Genomic DNA, 23,565 nt, shown 5'->3' on the forward strand with positions numbered 1-23,565 from the left:
TGAAAGATCCAGGTATCACAAAAGTGTTGTACAAGTTTTAGTTTCCTGAATATTCTACGACAGTCTGTGGGAGAGACTTGTTCCTGAGTTAAGCACCTTGTTGGCTGCTAGGCCTTGTGAGAGGGACTATCCAACTTGAGCAACCATCCATTTGTGAATGGCTATTCACTGGATTTAGTCAAAGTAAGCAAATCCTTCATTATTGACTTTGACATTAAGAGTACCTGAACTTTCTTCCTAACCCTCTGATCCAATTTTAAAGAGGCTGTTCGTTGACTAAGTTTTTGCAAATAAAAATCCCTTTATATGGATCTGTCAGTCTCTAAAGTTACTGGGCCATCTACCACAGGACACCACTAGACACAAATAGAGGAGAAGGTAACGGTAAGCCCAAATAAAAGCAGCAGCTCCATTGGGGGTTAGTGCTACATCTATATTGCAGAGACCCGACAATTCATTACAGACATAATCACTTTTAAAGGACTTTTTCCCCCTTTAGTCATGTCATTTTGCAGTGATACTGTTCTAAACACAGGAAAAATGCACCAGTTTGCAGGCAGGCATACTATAGACGACCCCCCCCCGGCCAGGGGTCAAGTCCTGGGGAAAAAAAAAGTGTGGGAACTCCCACCCAAGATCCACTCCCCACAAAAAAAAAAAAAAAAAGATACACTCGTATGCATATATATATATATTTCACATAAAATACAGTGACTGCAAATGCGACATGCTACAAGAGATCAGACTGCGAATGCAACTACAGATGACCAGACTGACTACAGGAGATGACCAGACTGCGAATGCGACTACAGGAGATGACCAGACTGAATGTGACTACAGGAGATGATCAGACTGTGAATGCGACATACTACAGGAGATGACCAGACTGCGAATGCGACTACAGGAGATGACCAGCTGCGAATGCGACTACAGGAGATGACCAGACTGCGAATGCGACTACAGGAGATGACCAGACTGCAAATGCGACTACAGGAGATGACCAGACTGCAAATGCGACTACAGGAGATGATCAGACTACGAATGCGACATAGTACAGGAGATGACCAGACTGCGAATGCGACATAGTACAGGAGATGACCAGACTGCGAATGTGACTACAGTAGATGATCAGGCTGCGAATGTGACTACAGGAGATGACCAGACCGCAAATACGACTACAGGAGATGACCAGACCGCGAATACGACTACAGGAGATGACCAGACCGCGAATACGACTACAGGAGATGACCAGACTGCGAATGCGACTACAGGAGATGACCAGACTGCGAATGCGATTACAGGAGATGACCAGACTGCGAATGCGACTACAGGAGATGACCAGACTGCGATTGCGACTACAGGAGATGACCAGACTACGAATGCGACATAGTACAGGAGATGACCAGACTGCGAATGCGACATAGTACAGGAGATGACCAGACTGCGAATGCGACATAGTACAGGAGATGACCAGACTGCGAATGCGACATAGTACAGGAGATGACCAGACTGCGAATGTCACTACAGTAGATGACCAGACCGCGAATACGACTACAGGAGATGACCAGACTGTGAATGCGACATAGTACGGAAGATGACCAAGTAGCCAGTTTTAAAATTTAAACCTGTCCTCAGCCCCTTTATGGCACCTCCTTTACATTCCTGTCCTCACCCCCTTTGTAGAACCCCCCTTCACATTCCTGCCCTGCCTCCCTTTTATATCACCTCTCCTCATTCCTTTCAGTTTCTGATACTTTCCCCCTTCCTCCTTAACAGTGCCCTCTTCCCTGTCTTACCTTACACAGGACACAGCACAGCAGACGACATCGGAAGTGCAGCAAAGGGATGGACAGAGGGCGGGACCTGCCCCAGTTAACGGATTGGTTGATAGAATGCAGAGCAGTTCTATTAACCAATCAGTTAACTGAGCCAGCCCCTGCCCTCCGTGTATCACTGTGCTGCTCTTCCGATGTCAGCTCTATGAAGACAACACAGCTAGCAGGCTGTGCTAGAGCCTCGGGCAGCTCTGGTCCTACAAAGGGAACGGCGTTCCTGCTGTGAAAAAAGTGCAGGGACGCCGTTCCCATGCGTTCCCGCAGGACTCAAGCCCTGCCCCCGGCACACTATTTAAAAAGGATTTTTTTGTTTCACTTTAATGCAAAAATAAAATTAAAAAAGCAGTTTGAAACATTTTTTTGCATTGATTAATGTTCCCTGGGGCAGGACACAGGTCCCCAAACACTTTATGACAACTTGCATAAGCCTTTGAGCCAGTTGCAAAGCGGTTAGACAGATATACTGTGGCAGTAGGGCATATACAGGTAGCTCAACGTACCCGTATATTGCCCTTTAAGAAGCAGTTTGCGGGAACCCGCCACAACCTCTGAAATGATAGCGGGTATTCCCGTGGACATAGCGATCGCAGGTCCTGCGGACTCACGGAGAGGGATAATGGGGAAATGCTGATGTAAACAAGCATTTCCCTGTTCTGCCTAGTGACAGGACACCAAGCACAGCTCCCTGTAATCAGGAGCGGTGATCAGTGTCACACACAGCCCCCCCATTTAGAATTACTCCCTAGGACACACTTAAGCCCTACAGCACCACCTAATGACTGCCAGTCACATTTACACAGTAATCAATGCAATTTTAATTGCACTGATCAATGTATAAAAAAATAAATAAAAAACGTTTGGGGATATAGCAAAAAGTAACAAAAAGGCTTTTAAAAATGGTCACGATTTTTTCTTTACATCTCAAAACAAAACCGCAGGAGGTGATCAAATATCACCAAAATAAAGCTTTGTGGGGGAAGAAAAACACTGCACAATTGTCAAAGTGTTGCGGTGCCAAATCACAAAAAGTGCTCTGGTCTTTGGCTAGCCAAATGGTCCGGGGCTTAAGTGGTTAAAATGGACACTTGATTTTTCATGTTAGCGTCCCATAGACTAACGGTGTTCCAAATTTCCCCCGAACGCCGCATATTGTTCCCAGAACATCCAAAGTTTGGGCCAAACCATTCGCCCATCCCTAGTTGTCTACTATTTAAATAAAGTCTGGGTACAATTTGCTTTGTAGTATCAATGTGTATTTGTGCAAGTACCTAAATTTCAACAGGTATCTAAATCTTGCAGTCCCTGCACAGCAGAGCAAGAAGGAGCCACAACAGGTGCAGTGCAGGAAGTATCCCCATAGGCGGAAAGGCTGACACATGAGCTCATTACTCAGTCTCCTATCATGGCCTTATCACAGGATGGCAAAGAAACCTGTAGAAGGTGCATCAGAAAATTCAGGTCCCCCTTCAGACATGCAGGATGGTTACGTTGCCGATTCAAATTACATCAATTGCACAGATTTCGCTGAACATTTTTCAATAGCATGGGATTCTGTTTGACAGTGGACACAGCCACAGGAGTCAATTTCACAGGCGCGTGGCTGCAGGTGTATGGCTCACAAAGACTCTGGCCACTCACCCCACACCTGTCCACCTGTCAAATTAGGATCCGTGTGTCCATACAGCTGCTGCATCCCCATAGAAAAACAGGGGGCCCCAGATGCATGAACAAGCCACACTGAACTTATGTGAATGAGGCCTTCATTTATTTTTTACACATCCCTATTGGGAGGGCTTTGGTGAAATATCAGGGGTCTAAACAGGCCACTGATATCTCACATTTGGACAGAAAATGATTAAGGGCATAGTCCTTAATGTCTATTGCTGAAGCCTCAGCTACACAGAATGAACAGTCTCCCCATCCATTCACAAACTGAAGAATAGTAAACACTTTGATTATAAACAGTGAGTGATCATTCAGAAAATAAAGGGGCTGGCAGATGCGACATATTTAGACCCCTGCTCACCACACCCCCTTCCTGAAACAATCCCCTGCAGCAGCTGGTTATGGGGGAGAGGGAAAGCTGGCAGACCTGTGGACTGGGGGTGTACACAAGGGGGCATAGGCAGCTGAGGGAAGGGGATCCTGTACAGGATGGGGCAGTTCCGCTTAAATACATGTAGCATTTTGGTGCACCACACTGCACATGACACCAGTGTTGTGGTGTGAACAAGACAGAAAAAAAACCTAATATTTTCTATAAGGCCCTGCATTTTTCCCCAGGCTGCAAAATACAGATCACTTCAGTATGTTTTATGCTGCTTTCACACTGTGGCATCGGCAGTAAATCGCTGCTATTTTTAGTGGTGCTTTACCATTGTTTTTATGGAGCTTTTGGGGCACTAGCGGGGTGCTTTTAATCCCCGCTAGTGGCTGAAAGGGTTAAAATGACCTGCAAAGTGCCGCTTTTGCCCATTAATTTCAATGGGCAGGAATGGTGTATACACCACTCCAAAGATGCTGCATGCAGGAGGTTTTTTTTGCTTTTTAATGTCTTGCCAGTGCATTGCTGCGGTGTGAAAGCACTCGGGCTCACAGACTGCAGGGGAGCCATTTTCCAGGTGATATTTTTAGCCCAAAAGCGCCTGAAAAACTCCTCGGTGTGAAAGGGATCTAGAAGCTGTAAATGATCAGCGCCACATTTTTCTCAGCATTCATTCAGGAAATCTGTCAAATAGTGTTTTTTTATTTCTCAAAAAGGGCCTGAGAATCTCATGCTGTGCATTTTATGCAAAAACACAAAGTATCTTCCAGTTTTCAAACATTTGTATTGTGCTTTGTGTCCCTAGTTCTTATTACGTATATACGCCATGTTCTGCTTCTCCAATCTAAGCAATGAACTATGATCTCTATAAATGATCCAGTTGTGGCACGATAGTTGTAACTTATAGTCTCAGTAAAATAAGATCTGCACACATTTTGGATTAAAGCGTTCTGCTATCTGTAAGAGGTCATTTGAATCAAGTCACGGTCTCTGAACAGATGATCAGATAGACTTACCATTTTTTTTTTTAAACCCATCTCCAGCAATTACTCAGAACAGAAACTAAAAGACAGAAAAGAGGATGGGACTAGCTATAGAGAGCATCTCCTAGACGTGGAGTGAAGGACGAAAATTTAAATGCAAACAATGCATGTGTAAAATCTGCATTTGGCCTTATTGCCGTATGTTTTCCTAACCGTTATATTCAGTGGTGACAAACGCTGGTATACTGCTGAGGAGAGGAACAGTGAAGAGATGGTAAATATTTTTAAATTATTCACTGAAAAAAACCTTTATATGCCTGATAGAAAAGATTTTATTCACATTTATCCTTAAATATTATCATAGTCTGCAATGATACCATCACACATAGAAAGCAGAGATGCAAAGCACTGGAAAAAGTCAGAAAGCAGATCCATCACAATCGCCATTAAATGGAGACACTGTTTTCTATCTGATTTGGATCCAAGTAGGGATAGGGCAGGCGCATGGTCTTGTTCCTCTCCTGGATGCATTTGGAGATCTCAGACAATTGCTGTTGAAACTTCTTAATGAAGATTTGTGGGGTCTTCTCTGTAAAGCGTTCATCTGGGTACTCTCCTAGATGCCTCTGTAAAGGAAGAGACCTTGCATTATTAAATAATCACTAAACGCCATAGCAGACCCAGGAAATGCATTCGATTGTCAGGTTCTATTTGACATAGATAATGTGATACTGTTTTTAGGCCCAAGGCATTTTTGTGTATTACTTCTCACTACTTCCAAACACTCACCCTATCCATGGGCTCATTGCTGAGAAGCCACACACTACTTATAGCAGCAGCTGTACTGTTTACATCCGGCAATGCTTGCAAAATAGTCTCCATTGTAGTGACACCTTTGGTGCTGGGTGGGGGGCTTTTCATGGTCATGGGGCCATTAGGCATCCAAGAATAGAAGTCGAACTGCAGAGGAGGCAAACACATGAAAGAACATCAGATTAAGACTCCACTAAGTGTACTCCAAATACATAGGGGAACTGCCGTTGCTGACTTGCTTATAGACATTAGCTGCCCTGTCAGCAGTACTTTTTTAATGCACTCACCAATAGAGATGGGGCAATCATCCCCCTGTTTAGAACTCTCAAACAGGGAAAAAGTTCAGCCCGAGCCGCAAACTATTAAAGTCTATGGGACCCCGAACATGAAAAAAGTCCCCATTTTAAAAGCTTGTATGCAAGTTACTGCCCATAAAAAAAAGGGGGGTATGGGGACCCAGGTACTGCCCTGAGGGACATGTATAAATTCATACATTTTAAAAACAATAGTTTTTAAAAGGAGCAGTTATCAATGATGCGCAACCACTTCAATACCAGGCACTTTCACCCTTTCCTGCCCAGGACAAGCGCTGTCACACGTTAAGTACAGTGTTGCATAACAGCAATTGTCATTCAAACTAATTTATCATTTTCTTCCCACAAAGAGCTTTTTGCTGGTATTTAATCACTGGCGAGTTTTATTTTTTGCTAAACAAAACTAAAAAGACCAAAAATGTTGGGGAAAAAAAAAAAAAATTCCCCTTCACTGATGGGCACCGATACATAGCATTGGTAGACAATGACAGGTGGCACTGACAGACACTAATGAGGTATTGATGTGTTACTGCTGGGCACCGATTGGCACTGTAATGAGCACTGATTATTTTTTATTATGGGGACATTGGGCACTTCGTATGTGATTATTGGCACATCTGAGGGGGCTATGCCGATGTGCTGATTATCAGACCCCCCCCCCCCCCCCAACAGGGAGAGCCACCGATCGGCTCTCCCTTTCAGCACAAACTGAGGAATGCCGTTTACCGGCACTTGCTGGTTCACACAATGATCACAGCTGATCAAGTGTTAAGCCTCCGACACTGACACACCACATCTGATTGCAAGGAGCCTGACTGACACGCCACGCACCCCCATGGGCATGCGCCGGCATGTTATCCTGCTGGACGTTATGATGCCCAGTCAGAATAACAGATCCTGGACGTCAATATGCTATTGACTGGGCAGGTAGTGGTTAAAGTGAAACAAAAATTGTAAAATGCCTTTAATATAGTGCATGTGGGGTCCCCTTAGTCTGCCTATAAACTGACTTGAGAAAAGGAAAAATAAATAAAAAAATAAATAAAAAAAACTAACTATCAAATACGTACCATAAAACTTTCCTTTCCTGATGGCAATACATTGCAGTATACATATGATATAGCTCTACCCCTATATCCAGCCACAGCACCCGTTTAGCTCTATAGAAATAGAACTGAGAGCTACCTCCCCCATTCTCTGTATAAAGCAAAGATCAGAGGGAGAGTTCATATGCCGCCATGCATAGTTGCCAACAGTCCCGATTTTCCCAGGACAATCTCGATTTTTGGACCCTCGCCCCGATTTGGGATTTTGCCTTTTGTCCATGGAAAAAAACGGGAATGTTTGGCTCTGGCTCCATAAGTTCTGTCTCCTAGCACAAAATGGCTGCTGGAATGAGAGCTCCTTCCCCTTGTGTTCAGCACCATCACCTCTCGTTCAGTGTAGAGGGGAGGGGCCGGTCCGTGCAGCCAATGAATGAGCTTCTCTTCACAATTCTCCAGCCAAGCTTAGCTGCACGGATCAGCCCCTCCCCTCTCTAATAGGATGGGAGACTACATCTCTCATTCCTCATGTTCAAAGTACATATGCGGCCCCCATAGCCCCACTTACTGACCAGTGCCTGCTGAATGACAGAGGAGCATGTTATGGAAGGCAAGGCATGAGCAGACACCTAGACCATAAATCCAAATTCAGGAGGATGCAGCAATGGCAAAGGTTAGGAGAAAGGTTAAGGACACCCGATAGGAACACAACAATGACTCATCTTCCTTCAGGATCAGATGGTAGAGACAGGGAAGCAGGCAATGTAAATAGACAGGCTGCTTGCTGGTGATCAGAGCTGTGTCTGGCTATCCTCTGAAGTGCTGGGTGCTGCAGCAGCACTCCGCTGCCTAGGGACTCCAGATGCAAGGACCTGATGGCAGGCGACACTCAGGGCTCCCACTGATTCGGCATTACGGCAAGTAAAACTAGTAAATTTTATATTTCAATGTAATAATGCGCTTCAATCCTGACACCATAACAATCATGGCGCTGGGATGATTGAAGTGCCAACACCAGGTGTTTGGAGTATCTATCTGCTGATTGTTAAACATTTCTATTGTGATATAGGATCTGGGGCTGCTGTCCCTACATCCCTTTCCATCTCCATGCCTCATTCATCTCAGACTAACCACACCCCCTTCTAGACATGCCATCTAAGCCACACCCACTATTCAGCATAAACTATGCTCATTTTTCAGCGCAGTATTTTTTTTATGTGCCACATCTACATACACATGCCCTGCCCCCTAATTATAATCCGACTCCACCTAAAGCCAAAAAAAGTGTCCCTAAAATTAACAATGTTGGCAACTATGTATCATGTATTGGCATTAGGAAAGGAAAATGACATTAAGTATTGATAAAATGTTCCCATTTTCCCCGATTCCAACATGGCAGCATAAATACGATACATAATGAGTTTTTGAGAGGGAGGGTTTAATGCGACAAACTTATACTGTGACAATAGACATAGAAGCTGGATAGTTTCTCTCAAGCTACTGTAAACACTACAAGGTAGATCCAGCAGGTCTTAAATGATGTGATGAACAGCTAGCCACTTTGCACACCGTCTCCAGAGACAATCCTGCCCAAGACATCTCCCTGGTTGAGTGAGTTCTAACCTCCTGGGGATCCTTAGCTGCTCTATATGCCCAGTGAATAGTTTTTACTATTCAGGCTGAGATGGTTCCAACCGAGGCCTTGTTCCCTTTACATTTTCCATTCGGTATGATGAAGTCTGTCAGAATGTGAGAATGTAGAAGTAGCCTGGAGATGGGCTTTGAGTACTTTTGGAATGCCCAACTTGTGCAGATCAGCATCCGATGCCGCTGGGAAGGCTGGAAGGACCCATTCAGTGGAGAGATAAAATATGGATGCCACTTTTGGGACAAAGTGATCCAATGGTCTCGGCACAATCATGTCTCTGAAGAACATGGAATGAGAACTACTGCCAGGTCCCATTGAGGGAAACCATTTCTCTTGGGAAGGTGTAGGCCAAGTACCACTCTCAAAGTGCTCCATCAGCAGGTTTGCTGCCCATTTCTTTTGGGTAAAAGCCAAGATGGCTGGCTGAAATTTGCACCTTGAGCAAACTTAGGCCAAGCCCCAAATCCAATCTGGATTGCAGGAAATATAGGATTTTTGATACACGTGTCACTAGGGTCAAACCGACATCCAGCTGCAAAGCTCATGAACCTATTCCATATTCTGTTGTAGATGGCATTGGTTGACCACTTTCTGGAACTCAGGATGTTCAGAGGATATCAGAACTTTACAAACTCTTGTAACCTCTGCCTTTCAAACTCAAGGCCACCAAGGCCAGTCGTGATGGTTGCAGATGTAGGATATCAGTGATAGGTGGGCACACACAGATATCAATTGCCAGAGAGAATGGTCTGCGAGGCCATTAAGGTAATACTGCGATGACCGTCAAATATCTCAGGGTTAAAGAAATTGTTTTGCTAATGGATGAGGGTAGCGTGAGGAACTGGCTCACCTTGCAGTTGGTTGAGGAAGCAAAAAGATACAGTTGAACACCTCCACTCATGGATGATCTGTTTGAACACTTTGGGGTAAAGGGACCAGTCGTTAGAACTTGGGATCTTTGAATTGTCTGGATAGGCAAACCATTTCCAACAGCCTGGAAGATATGACCCTCAAATCTGGGAGATATTGTGCTAATGTCCTGATCGATTCCACCTCAAGAGGGATTTGCTGTGTGTTCCTCACTGTATGCAGGACACTGCTGCTGTGTTTTCCAGATGGAACAGGACTGGGTGAACCTGTGTGAGTCAGCAAGGTGGCCGACCCCGTGAATGCTGCTTGAAGTTCCAGAAACTAGGCCCTGAGTGGGAAAATTCCTCTGCCCATGGATCTTGAGTTGTTGGCAGGTGGTGCCCCACTCTGCTGCACTGGCATCTGTGGTAACTATGATCCACGGTGCAGCCCTAGATGATGCAGTTTAGCATTTGTTTCTGCCGCCAGAGACTCTGGCGCATCCAGCTGGTGATCCCAATTGGTTGGGCTAGACTAACTCTTCCACTGCATCAGGAAGCTTTGTTGTAAAACTGAGTTTCCAGTGAGCCCAGGGGATACATGAAGCTATTATCCCAAGAAGACTCATGCACTGGGAGGCCAACATCACTGGCGCAGCCAATGCCCGTTGGAACTGCTCCCTAATTTTGGTGAGTTTCTGAAGTGGCAAAGAAACTGTGGCTGCTTGAGTATTGAATTGGGCCCCTAAGTACATCATATTCTTTAGAGGCTCCAACTGGCTCTAATGCCTGTCCCAATGCAAATCTCAGGAACTGCTGATATGACTGAAGGATCAGGACATGCTGGTAAGCATCCTGCAAGTCCACTGAAGTCCTCCAGGCTCCTGGTTGAATAACCTGGATTATGGTATGGAGAGACTCCATCTTGAGTCTATCCAGATAAATTGATTCAGCCTCTTGGTCATTCTGGAGGCTCCTGTTTGAACAGTCAATGGCCTTACACCACTGTGGACTGAATCTGCCAATTCTGGCAGTGGTCTTTCCAGAACTGAACCACTTTGAGAAGCCTGGCTCCAACTGGCTCCTTGGCGGGCCTTGAGTTACAAGGGCTTCTGGATATCTGAGGGAGCTGCAGGGGCCTTCGTACCCCTCCAACCCTATCTGGAGTCCTTGGATGGGTGAAAGCCTCTAAAATCCCAATCCCTGTTTGGCACTTCTCTGGATGGTTGCCCCCTCTGGCATCTGGACCTTCGATCTTGGGGCTGAAGACCTGATTTTCCTTGTGTAACCCTGGAGATGTCATCTCCAGTTTTTGTCCTTCCCTTAAAAAGGCAGTTGACAGCAACTCTGCTTTGGAGGATGGGTAGCCCCCCTCCCAGGCTTTTAGCCACAATGCTCTTTTTGCTGTGACTGAGCATGGCTCTGGAGGACCATCAAATGATGTCTATAGCTGCCTCACCTATGAAGTCCGTTGAGAGTTTTAGCTCAAGAGCCTTGATTTTTCTTTTGGCAGCTGGTTTTTGATTACATACTACAAGTTCTGCTCCCACACATGCATAGGGCTTGCTATGGATGTTAACCACTTACCATACAGCCTACAGTAGAATGACAGCCAGGCGGTGCTTATCCTGACGGAGTCATGACGTGGGGCACACAACGCAGCGATCGTGGTGTCTGTCAGTCTGACACTGCTACACCGAACCCAGTAAAGAGCCTCCAATAGACAAGCTTAAGCCAGGAATGGTGGTTTGCGACAAAGGCACCAACCTCCTCTGCACCCTCCGACAGGGATAATTGACCCATGTGGCTCACGTCCTTAACTTGGTGGTGCAGTGGTTCTTGGGTAGGTAACTAGGCTTACAGGATGTCTTGAAGCAGGCCAGGAAAGTCTGTGCTTGGCTGGCCGACCTCCAAAAGCAATTTAACCTGCCCACCAGGTGGAACTCAACGTTGGCCATGCTGCAGCAGAGGGCCATCAATGAACATTACTGGCTGGCAACCCTCCTTAATCCACATTACAAGGTTAAGGTTGCAGACCTTATCTTGCCGTCGCAGAAGGAGCAGAGGATGAAACCTCTTTGGCAGGCCTTGCAGAAAGGTCTGTGCAACACGTTCCCAGAGACTGGGAGGTTACAAATTCCTGGTCCTGGACAGTGTTGCCGAGGCTTCGGTCAGTCACAGAAGGAGCGGTGGAAAAGGTGGCCGTCTGACCGACGCATTGACCATTTTAGTCCGCAGCCCCAAGGTATGATCAGTTCCAGCAACCATCGCCAGCATCCGATTTACATGGTGTAGGAATACCTAAGGGCAAGATCAGACTTTGACACCTTTCCCATTGAAAACCCTCTGGGTTACTGGGTCTTGAGGATGGATCACTGGCCAGAGCTTGCATAGTATGCAATTGAACTACTGGCCTGCATCCGGCGTTCTTTTGGAATGCACATTCAGTGCTGCTGAAGGCTTTGTAAACCATCACAGGGTGCACCTGTCCGACTCGATCGACTGACCTTCCTTAAAAAAAAAAAAAAAAAAAAGAATCAGTCTTGGATCACCACCAGCTACCAAGCGCCTGATGCAACCGAATAATTTTTTGAACTGTCAGATCCCTTCAAGACTATGCTGAGGAGTGACTATCCTCTTCCTCAATGATCATGCTGATAGCTTGTAGGAACATTTTTTGGTTCTGGGTGCCACCACCAGTGGCCAAGGCCCAATTTTTCAGCCCCCCGGTAACAGGGGCGTGCAATTACAATTTTTGATCCAATAATTTGCAGCAGAGCTCATTCATGCTTTCCAACTAGAGTTCCTGTGAGGTGTTGCAGTGTTGTGGCACCAGTGCCTAAGGCCCAATTTTTGTGCCCCTGTTCAACAGGTGCATGTAACTACAATTATTGATATATTTCACAGCAGGGCCCGTTCCAGTGCCCACCAAGAGTAACTGAGGACTTGCAGTGTTAGGCCACCAAAGGCCCAATTTGTCTACCACTGTTAAACAATGGCATGCATTTACAATTCTTGATATAAGTTCACAGCAGGGCGTTCCAGCACCCACCCAGAGTCACTTTAAGGGCTGTGTTGTGGCAACACCAACACCTTAGGCCCAAATTTCTGCAACGCATATAGGGCAGGCCCCTACTTTCAAACATCCAACTTACAAATGTCTCCTACTTTAAAACGGAAGGAAACAGGAAGTGGGATGAAATCTACCCCTAGGAAGGGAAAATCTCTCCTGTAAGAGTTGATATGGGGGAAAAAAAAAAAAAAAAAAAAAAAAAAAAAATTGTGTCTCCTCTCCAATGAGGCTTTATCCCAATCCTCGTTTTAACAAAAACCCCACATTTTCAAAAACCATTTGTCATTGGGACAGAAATTGAGTTGATATCTTCTGAAGAGGTGCAGACCAAAAAACAAAAAGAAAAAAAAAGAAAAAAAGGATGATAAGCATTCCCTACGTTTTCCAAAAAGCTTAAAAATGTTTTTTGTGACTGGAGCTATACTTTAGGTTTAAGTAGATTCTGTTTGTAATTTTGAACTGGTACATTTTTAAAGTCTGTATTGTTTGAACTGCCTGTATACTGCTGTTCTGAGTATATAGGGCCTTGGGGCCCCACACCTTTTTTAAATTTGGGTACGGGGTTCCCCTTAATATCCACGATGCCCTTCTGACGACATAAGCATGAAACGGGTCAGTGCGTGGCCACCCATGCCATTTTTCTTAATGATTTTCATCCATATTCCCAGGACCAGACATTACATTAAAGCCGCAAGCAGTTTTAAATGACTGTTAGAACAGTCCCTACACAAAATGACATTTCTAAACATGGGCAACATGTGCCACAATATTAAAAGGAATATTTCACTTTTTCCATCATTAAAAATCAGTGCTCCCGAAAAAAACCTGAAGTTTTTAAAACTTTTGCATCGATACATGTCCCCTGGGGCAGGACACAGATCCCCAAACCCTTTTTAGGACAATAACTTTCATATTAGCCTTTGAAATTAGCACTTGATTTCAAAAGGTCGAGTCCCATATACTTTATTCTTTAACGGGGTTCTAAAATTCACACAAATTTCCGGTCAGTTTGCAGGTTCTGGTGCAAACTGAACCGGGGGTGTTTGGTTCATTCCTACTGCTGACCCTCATACTCCTGGTCTCTGGCAAGCTGCCTGAAGCAATTGCTGCAAAGTAACTTTTCTGGTATAGGGTCTTCTCCGTGTGAACATTTGCCTTTTGGGCGATGAGCCCTCTGAGGAAAAGCCGTGTTTTTAAAGCATACATTTGCACCCGCTGTACTGGGGTCTGCCAGGATGAGTCTCTACCCTGGAAAATTTGATGATCCAGAGGGTCTCTGGACCTCCTAGGGCAGGATTATGAGTACCTGGGGCTAAAATCCAGAAGGCACACTCGTCAGAGCATAATGCACTCTCATCTCCCGCATCTTCTTACCCAAAGGTAGCCCTTACCTGATAGTGTGGTGGTCTTGGTTATGTGGTATTAGGCTCATGCTGGCAGAAGAACCAAAAAAGGTACAAAAAGGGACTGAATGGCAACGAAGAAAAATGAGACCTGGGAAAACGCACACTTTTTGCAAGGAGAAAGAAAAAAACTGGGCAAAAACACTCCCCCATCCCATAATTCATTCTGCCCTGCTCCCACCCCCCCCCCCCCCCCCCCCTCCTCGCTGGAATAGAAAGACTCACCTGTACTTCTCTATAGAGATTCTGCCTGTCCTGACACCATCAAAACATATCCATTAATACTTACCTGTGCCCTTTAAATAGGGCACTTTTTGTAAGACTCCACCCCCTCCAATCTATGAAGGCAGAGCAATTAGTGGGAAGCCTAATCCAAAATCGCCACTGTATCCAAGGCGCATGCGCTGGAGTCTCTAGGCTCCAAAAACATAGCTGCCTGATGCCCCAGAGTCCACCACACATGCGGACAAACAGGATGACTTGAGGCTGCCGCACCAGCAGAAAGGTGAGTCACGTGAGCGCCCCAAGGGGGGACCCTTACATAAAGTGCAATTGCCCCCTTAGCTCATATACAGTAAACAAAAAAACACTGGAAACATTTAAACCACTGAGAAATATTTAAACAGAAAGGACAGACCTAAAAGACACAGAAGACATGCAGTCCCAGCCAGTATATCCAACCTCACAGCAGGCATGTCACAAGAGGATTTCCGTCCCATTAGAGAACACCTTGGCCCCAAAAGACCACCAGAAGGGGCTCACCACCTTGTTAGTGCGTTTAGCAGCCCAAGATGTGGAACTACGTGCTGGGAGAGGCTGAATCCAGAAGGTAGCAGACCAGAGCTTAGCCTGATTGTAATTGCCTGTAGGGGTTGATCGGTGAGGACAAAAAAGAAAATGGGGGTGGGTAATTTTCAGACGTTTATAGAGCTAAACAGGTCCTGTGGGTGGATATAGGGGCGGGGCTAAATCATATGTATACTGCCAAAGCTTTGCCCAATCAGGGATTACAATGCACTGTGCAGCTCTCCAAATTCCAGTGTTCACTAAATGGGCGAACAGGTAGAGTTTGGGCAAAACTTTTGCTCGACCCAAACCTTTCACCCAACTCTACTCACCAATAATTCAACTAATAAGCAGAGTCAGGAGTCACTATTCTGCACACTTTCTTTAGGTGCCTTAAAGGGGGGTCATTTACTAAAACTGAAGGGTGCAAAATCTGGTACAACTCAGCATATAAACCAATCGGCTTCCAGGTTTTATTGTCAAAGCTTGAACAAGCCGATTGGCTACCATGTACAGCTGCATCAGATACCGAGTGCCTCAGTTTTAGTAAATTTCCCCCAAAGTGTTGAAACAAAGCATGACAGGCAGCAAGCTAACATTTTCAGAATTGCAGGTTTCACTCAGGAAAGGCTTCCTTCAGGGGCGTAACTATAGGGGGTGCAGCAGTGGCGACCGCAACTGGGCCCTGTGATGCAGGGGGCCCATGCAGCCCCCTCTACATATGGCTGGCAGCAGCATAGGCAGCTAGCACACACTATTACATACCCCCTCCATATCCCCCTGGGGACAGGGACCCCTTCTCACGTGGGGACAGGGACCCCCACCTACCCTGGGAACAGAGACCCCTTCTCACCATGGGGCAGTAACTTCATCTGCTCTGGAGAAAAGGACCTCATCCCTTCTGGGGACGGGGACCCAATCCTGCCTAGGGACAGTCCCCCAATGGGGCACCTAAAAATGTAAAAAATGTAATAAATAAAAACTACTGATACCAGTGGTGGAACTACAGGGCTCACAAAGGTCATACATGTGACCATGCCCCCTGGAGTTCCACCGCCGGACTCGGAGGGAAGGGCCCTGGCTGGGGTTCAGGGGGGCCCTTCATGGTTTCTTGCATCGGGGCCCTGAAGGTTCTAGTTACGCCACTGGCTTCCTTAACACTAGTCCAAAATGACTGACCTCAAATTCCACCATAATACCCATCTGTACTTGACACACTGGCTCCTAAAAAACTTCTGCTAACTTTCTATGACATCGGCACCTTCTTAGTTTGATCCATGTGAGATTTAATGGATACGTTAGAGCAGCTGTTGATGACAAATAATTTTTCTCCTATAACCTGCAGAACTGTGGACCCATACATTTTAGATGATGTACCAGGAACCTTCTATGTTAATGTGATGTCTACATTAGGGTGATCAGCTGTCCCCAGTCACCAAGGATACAGTCCGATTGGATCCATCCATGCGCTCCACTCAATAAGCCACCCTTAACCCAGTGAGCATTCCATTCGGCTGTACCTCAGTCTTCAGTACGCCCCCACCCTGCACCTCTTGCACCCACCCACTGCTGTGATGATCTTTACGGCCATTGGTTGGTGTCCTAGCAAATGACACCTTCTGCTGCACAGTGGGAGATATATAGCCCTAGAACAGCTCCAACTCCCAGCTCCGCCCCCTTAGCTCGGCTCACTTTCCTCCGTGTCCCACTGGTAATGCAATCTGAATAGGTCTTAAAGAGGGCAGGAGGTGCTGATATAGGGTGCGGGGGTATCTCTGCTCACTGGAATTCTCTAAAGGGGGTGGAGGGACACCAATACAATGGGGGTCTAAGGCCAAATGCTTGTAACTGGCTAAACTTATGCAATTCCGATTCTGGATTGTTAATTTGTTTGCGCAAGGACAGTATAATCATACTCACCTGACCACTATTGACAGCTGCATGCTGAGCAGAACATCTGAAGATCACCATTGTCAGGTATTTGATCAGAGAGTCTCTCGTTCCCAAGGAAGATGGGACTTCTGTCAGGAAATAACCAAGTTTAAGTGATTTCCTCTGCTTATTCAGCATGGATACAAGACAATATGCCATATGCTTTGGAGAACAATTACATGTGAATGCATGATCTGACAAGCTTTCAAAAGTAGAGACATGAATGTTCCTATTTAGGCAGTAGCACAAGAGGAAAAGTGAACAGTTTAAACCATAACTATAGGCCAAACGTGTTTAGGCTTTGGATAGAATGGAGAATGGTTGGAACGCTTGTGCGTTTTTACTGTTGTCTGTGCCCCAGTTAAGGAGATTCACCCTCTATTTGTCCTGTTCACAAATATCATTAAAAATGAAAGTAAAATAAAAAGCCCAAATTCTGGGTTGTCCCCAGAAAAGTAAGAGGGAAAATCATCCATCCAATTGGGACACTAGTTTGGTGAACTGTAAATAACCCTAATTTGCAGGGATAATCTCTTAATTTGCAAGATTTCCTCTCACTTCCTGTCTGACTATGGCACAAAAAAAGTCTCTCTCTCTGCATCACATGGCTGACTGCTGATCACATGCCCCTTACTCCAGTCAGCAGAGTCTCATTGACTGACTGATCAGAGACCACGCAGACAGTTCATGCACGGGAGGACATGCATGGATGCCCTTCTGACAATTTAGGCCTGTGCTGTAGCAGTCTTTTGGCTATAGCATGGGCAGGAAGAGGTTAAAAAGGTTTTCTAACCCATTAAATTGCTAAAGCTGGCCATAGATGGGTTGGTTTTTAAAATAAAAATTTGGACAATCATTTTTCAAATCTTTAGTGGGTCAAATTAGAACAAATTAAGGAAACCCACAGGAACAACAAATATACTTCTTACTCTGTTTAAATTATAAGTCTAGAAGCCTGTTAATAAACAGATGGGAGGGAAAACAAGAGGGCAAAGCTGGTAACGAGTCACACCATTGAAAAGGGTAAACCGAGCTGCAGAGAACCATTTGATCAGTTGCAGTACTTCTGCTTTCTGTTGTGAAATTTGAAAATTGCTCCTGTATCTACACATGCCATTTTTAAAGTCCATTTGCGGCTTGTTAATATATAAAATATCTGGAGCAGGCTGGTCACAGGTTCAATTTAACATCAGTTAATATGCATTTACCACAAAACATGACTAAACATTACATATTTGCTTCCATGTACAACACAGGTAAAGATGTTGCGCTCTGAAATAGGATTTTTGTACCCAGTGTCTCTGAAGTTAATTGACGACACAGCTCCAGTAATCTTGACCGTAGGGACATCCCCAGTGTCATAACAAGGGGTGGGAACAGTAACATCTTCACCCACAACCAGAAGTGCTCCCTAAGAGGGGAGTCACCATCTGAACCAAACGCATCAGAACTTGTGCTCAACGTATTCAGAGTGCATTAACATTCAAAAAAGTAACTTCTATTAACAGAAAAAAAAAAAAAAAAAAAAGTGTAAATAGCAACATTCAGTGGCACAGTGGTGTAGTGGATAGCACTCGCACCTAACAGTAAAAAGGGTCCCTGGTTCGATCCCAACCATGACACTACCTGCCTGAAGTTTGTATGTTCTTGTGCCTGTGTGGTTTCCTCCAGGTACTCAGGTTTCCTCCCATACTCCAAAGACATGCTGGTAGGTGAATTGGCTTCTGTCCAAAATAAACCCTAGTATCTGAATGGGGACCTTGGACTGTGGGTTCCTTGAGGGTAGGGACCAATGTGAGTGTGCGATGTACAAAGTACAGGGTTAGGGACAATTGTAGACACTCAGGATGGACTGGTGTCTTTATTCAGCCTATGTAACATTACACGGCCACCTGTAAAACGTAGTGGCCAAAGCAGGCATCAGAAGGATGGGCTTGCATCCACTTTGTAGAACTTTGTAAAAATTACGAATGGACGACCAAGTTGCCACCTTACCCACTTGAGTGACTGAAGATTGATGTCGGAAAGCCGAAGAGGTCCCAATTGCACTGGTGGAATGGGCCGTGACAGGAAAGGAGGGGCACCTGTCCATTTAAGGCGCAAGCCTGGACCATGATCTTCCTGATCCACCTGAAAATGGTCGACGAGACCATCAATCCTTTTTTCGGACCAGCTACCGAAACAGTGACTTCAGGAAGGGAGCCGCAGCAGACAAACTCAGAGGCTGGACTATGTCCAGGGAATGGAGGGCCACCTCCTTAGGGTGTGTCGGTTTAGGACATAGATGGTAGCAATATCTTAATTGAGCTGAAAAGCTGAAACCACCTTTGGTAGAAAAGGATGCGGACGCTACACCACCTTATCCCTGTGGAAAAGCTAGGGTGACTTGCAAGACAAGGCCGCCAGCTCCGAGACCCTCCTGGCCGATGTAATTGCCACTAGGAAGACCACTTGAGAAAAACAAGGTAATTTCCCTGATGTTCTCAAATGGCGGTTTCTTAAGCGCCAATAGCACCAGGTTAAGATCCCACAGAGGCAAGGGTGGACGCACCAGGGGGAGGGGACGACGACTACATACCGAACCCCTTGTACAAAGGTTCTTACAAGAGAGATGCCAGGGATCCCTTAATGGTGCTTAAAGACAGTTTCTGGTCTACTCCTTGCTGTAGGGTCAGCAGGATCCTGGAAACAGAATAAGTGCACGGACGCCACCCCATCTCCGTCGTCCATTATGATCACTGTCCAATGCAGAGGGGGGGGGGGGGGGGGGGAACGACTTCCTAGACTAAAGATCTCAGCCACCAGAGAAGGGAATCCCTGACTAACTGGCTCACCTGAATCTGTCGCTCCAGGGATAAATGTAGATTTGTCAATATCTCCTTCTGCAAGACTGGTGTGAAATTGGGCATATGGTAGCGCCTCAAAAAAGGAGGCCACCATGAGGCCCAGGACTCGAACCGCAGGTGGTCAGCGCTGTGCTCCTATATCCTACAGCTTCACTGTGGCTCTGAGAGTCTGCAGTTTGAAGGGAGAAACACTTCCATGGAGTCCAGCAGTAAGCCTAAGTACTACAGGCTCCGAGTCGGCACAAGAACCAACTTTGAGGTTCAACACCCACCCAAATACCTGCAGGGTTTGCATGGCGATCACCACATCCTTAATTCTGAGGCAGAAGCTGCTCTCAGGAGATCTAGGTAACCTATGATTGCGATCCCATGTTGTCGCAACAATGCCAAAATTGGAGCCAACACCTTGGTAAAGACTTGGGGGTGCTGAAGCCAAGCCACAGGGGAGAGCCTCAAACTGTTAGTGGTCTTCCCTTACTGCAAATCGCAGCAACCTGATGCCTGAGGCATATGGGTATGTGCAAGTACGTGTCCTGGATGTCCAAAGATGCCAGGGAGGAGTCCCCCTGATAGAGTGCAGTGACACTGGAGTGAATCGATTCCACTCTGAACCTCTACTTTCACAAAGCAATTGAGGGCTTTCAGGTCCAAGATTGGGCTTCTCCTTCATTTTTGGGGACTACAGATTGGAATAGAACCCCTGAAACCTCTCCTTATTTTGAACAGGCACCATCACCCTGCAGCTTAGCTGGTCACTTACTGCCCCAAACAGGGCCTCCCGGCAAGCCGGGAGTAAGGGTATGTTGGAGAGGTAAGAATCTGTTTAATGGCCAAGAGGAACTCTTGAAGCCCGATGAAATCAGTTCACAGACCCATTGGTAGACAGCCAAGAAGACCACTGTGCAGCAAACTCCTGAAGGGGACCCCCCCCCCCCCCACCCAAATGAAGGGTGGGGGAAAACCATGCTGTAGCACTTTTGCGTGCAGGCTTGCGAGTCCAGGGACACTCCTGTCCCTCAGTAGTTGCCCCATCGGACTGAGCATTTTGCTTAAGTCCCGGGCAGATGAAAAAACCTCTTGAGCAGAAAATGAGGACCCTTGCCTGCGGCATGGCTCCTTACTCTTCCTGGACTGTGGGAGCAAGGTGCTCTTCCCACCTGTGACATTCTTAATGTCATCCAACAAGGCTCCAAATAGCCGCTCACCAAGGAAGGGTAGATCCATCAAGGCTTTTTTTGAGGTCTGGTCCACAGACCAGCATTTCAGCCAAATAAGGCACTGCAGCACCACTGCTGACACTGATGCTCTGGAGTGCAAGCAAAGCTTATCCAGGGCCGCATCACAGGCGTACCTAACTGGTCTGCCAGTTCCATGCAGACAGGAGAGGCCTGCTGCTTCTCCAATTCAGTGCAATAGTGTTGCCCACTGAGTGTCTGCAACACTAATGCTGTGGCCAGTACTGGTCGTATCACTGACCCCACCATCATAAATGGGCCACTGCCTCAGCCTTCCTGTAGATAGGGTCCTTAAATGCAGGAGTCCCTTCTACCAGGATTGTGGTTACTTTATTTAACCTGGATAATGGAGGGTCCCATGACCAGGGGAGCCGACCATTTCTAAAGGCTCTCAAAAGGGGTAACACCGCCATTCTTTTTGGGACTCAAAAGGTCCGGGGCAGGCTTCCCCATTGCTTGTATAAACTTATCGAAATAAGTCAGATACGGCAACACCTTAGGTGTACGGGCTGGCTTACGGGACCCAAAAAGGACTGCTACTTCAGCAGAGGATCCTGCTGTATCCTAAATTTTCAGGGCATCACGCACCGCTGTGATAAGTGCTCCAACTAGCACTTTGTCTTGCGCAGACCCGGACGGGGGAATCGCCACTGTCCGTACGGTCTTGGTCAGCGTCCCCCGTCACAGCAAGGGCCACCAGTCAATGCGGGGCCCGAGTCAGGACTCTCCCTGGAGGATGGGGGGAGGGCATTTGCACCTGCACACCACCTCTACCCTAGCAACAAACTTCTCATGGACCGCCAACAAAGCATCCAAAGGCACTGCACTGTTTACAGACAAGCCTGTTGCAATTTCAGGGAGATCTGGAGAAGAACACCAGTTTGAGGTCATGCTGACCCTCCCTGTCTGCCACCCTTGGGGAATTAGGACAAGGTGTTCAATCCCACCCTCCTAGCTGCTGCAGACTGAAGGGCTCCACTGCAGGACTCACCACCCCGAGTGCTGTTACAGGTGTCAGTGTCCAGAGAAAAAAAAAAAAAAAAAGTTAGACTCAACAGTAACTGTTTCTAGGAGTCATCCAGGACAGCAGTAAAGATTAGGCTCTACCAGAGGCAGGAAACAGACCTTTAAAGGGCAGCACCTGTCCCTTCTCCCTCAGTCTTTAACCGAGAACTTCCCTGAAATGGCTTCTGAAATACACACACGTCCAATATTATAACAGCATATAGGGAGGGAATCCCTGTTGTCCTGGACAACTCCTAGAAACAGTTACCGGCAAGTCCAACTCTGGTTCTCTCTAGTCTGTCCAGAACAGCACTAGAGAGGATCAATGAGAACTTACCAGCTTGGGGGGGTGGACAGACGGAGTACCACTTGGAGTCCTTTACTCCCAAACGCCAAGTCTTCAGCTGAGATGAGGTCCAACCTATAATGTTTCATGAAAGTCTAGTAGTTTGACCATGTTGCTGCTCAACAGATTTGTTCTGGTGTCGCTCTAGCTTGCTCTGCTCAGGAGGCAGATAGTGCCCATGTGGCATGAGAAAGGGGGGGGGGGGCAAAAAACAAAACAAAAGGACATTCCATTTTCATAAACTTGTAAGCTTCCACAATGGCCTGTTTAATCCATCTCGCAATTGTGTTTTGTTTTTTTAAGCTTGGGACCCCAACTTTACCCGCATGTTAAATAATGCATTGACATCTCCAGATACTGTAAGACGCAGGCTCACATCCAGTTGGTGTAATTCTACTTTCTTTGGATTGGTGGGGGACCCACAGAACAAAGACAAAATAATTTCCTGGGTTCTAAGGATTTTTTTGCCTAAAGTGGTGACAAAATTCTAGTCTGTGCGTGGCACCAGCCTGTCCTCAAAAATAGGCAAAAAAATGCTCTTTAATAGAAAGTGCTTGAAGCTTGCTAATGCATCTAGCTGCAGATATAGCCACCAAGACTGTCTTGAGTGACCCATTTTAATGTGGGCTCTCCTAGCGACCATTTTATCCATCCCTGTAGTACAACTGACATTTTGGTAAAATTGTAAATGGAACAGGTTTCATTCTGGCTAACCCCTTAAAGAACCTGCTAACTAATGGGTCCAACACCAGGGGTTGCTCTAAACACAGACAGGGCTGCAACTTGTACCTTCAAAGTGCTAATGGCCAGTCCTTTATCCGCACAGTCTTGTAAAAACTCCAAGACTGTCAGAATACTTAGATGCCAAGAAGGCATCGAACCATGAACAAAAAATAAAAAACTTACCAAAGTTTAACAAAAATTGTATTTACCACCCTGGCTGAGAGTCCTTTCGATTTCAAGAGGCTTTCCTCAGACACTAAGCCGATAACTTTAGAGTTTGTATTTCTGGGAACAGGGCCCCCAGGGACAGCAGATCTTCCATCTCAGGGAACATGAGGGCAGGCTCCTCTGAAAGCCACAATAGAGTGGAAAACCACAGCCTCTTTGGCCAATACGGAAGCACAAATATAGTGATCCGTTCTTGAAGAAATTCTCAGGACTAGGAGGAATAAGTTTGAATGGAGGAAAGACAGCCAGTGAGAAAGGTCCACTTTTGTGCCAAGGCGTCCATCCCTTTGGTCCCCACTTCTCTCTAGCAAGAAGAAAACTGGAACCTGGGAGTTTGTTCTGCTGGCGAACAAGTGCACCTCTGGGAGGCCCCACTTCTACACTATCAGCTGAAAAGTTTTCCCTGTTTAGGGACCATTCTGATTCGCACACCTTGTGTCAACTCAGAAAATCCACCAGG

At 46.2% G+C, this 23,565-nt stretch overlaps 1 protein-coding gene across 1 annotated transcript in view; it reads right to left on the minus strand.

Moving 5' to 3' along the window:
* Positions 1–5,245: 5,245 nt before the first annotated feature.
* The window catches only part of LOC143983848 (polyunsaturated fatty acid lipoxygenase ALOX15B-like), a 114,675-nt gene continuing 96,355 nt past the window's right edge, over positions 5,246–23,565 (minus strand). The window contains exons 12-14 of the mRNA XM_077483948.1: positions 16,711–16,811; positions 5,652–5,822; positions 5,246–5,488 (exon numbers count right to left, since the gene is read on the minus strand). Of these exons, the coding sequence (XP_077340074.1) occupies positions 5,309–5,488; positions 5,652–5,822; positions 16,711–16,811 (452 nt within the window). The 3' untranslated portion in view covers positions 5,246–5,308. The remainder of the gene's footprint in view (positions 5,489–5,651; positions 5,823–16,710; positions 16,812–23,565) is intronic.

This window comes from Lithobates pipiens, unplaced genomic scaffold, assembly GCF_037356315.1.
Source record: "Lithobates pipiens isolate NorthernLeopardFrog02 unplaced genomic scaffold, aLitPip1_a1.2 Scaffold_16, whole genome shotgun sequence".
In the NCBI taxonomy this organism is placed as follows: Eukaryota; Metazoa; Chordata; class Amphibia; order Anura; family Ranidae; genus Lithobates; species Lithobates pipiens.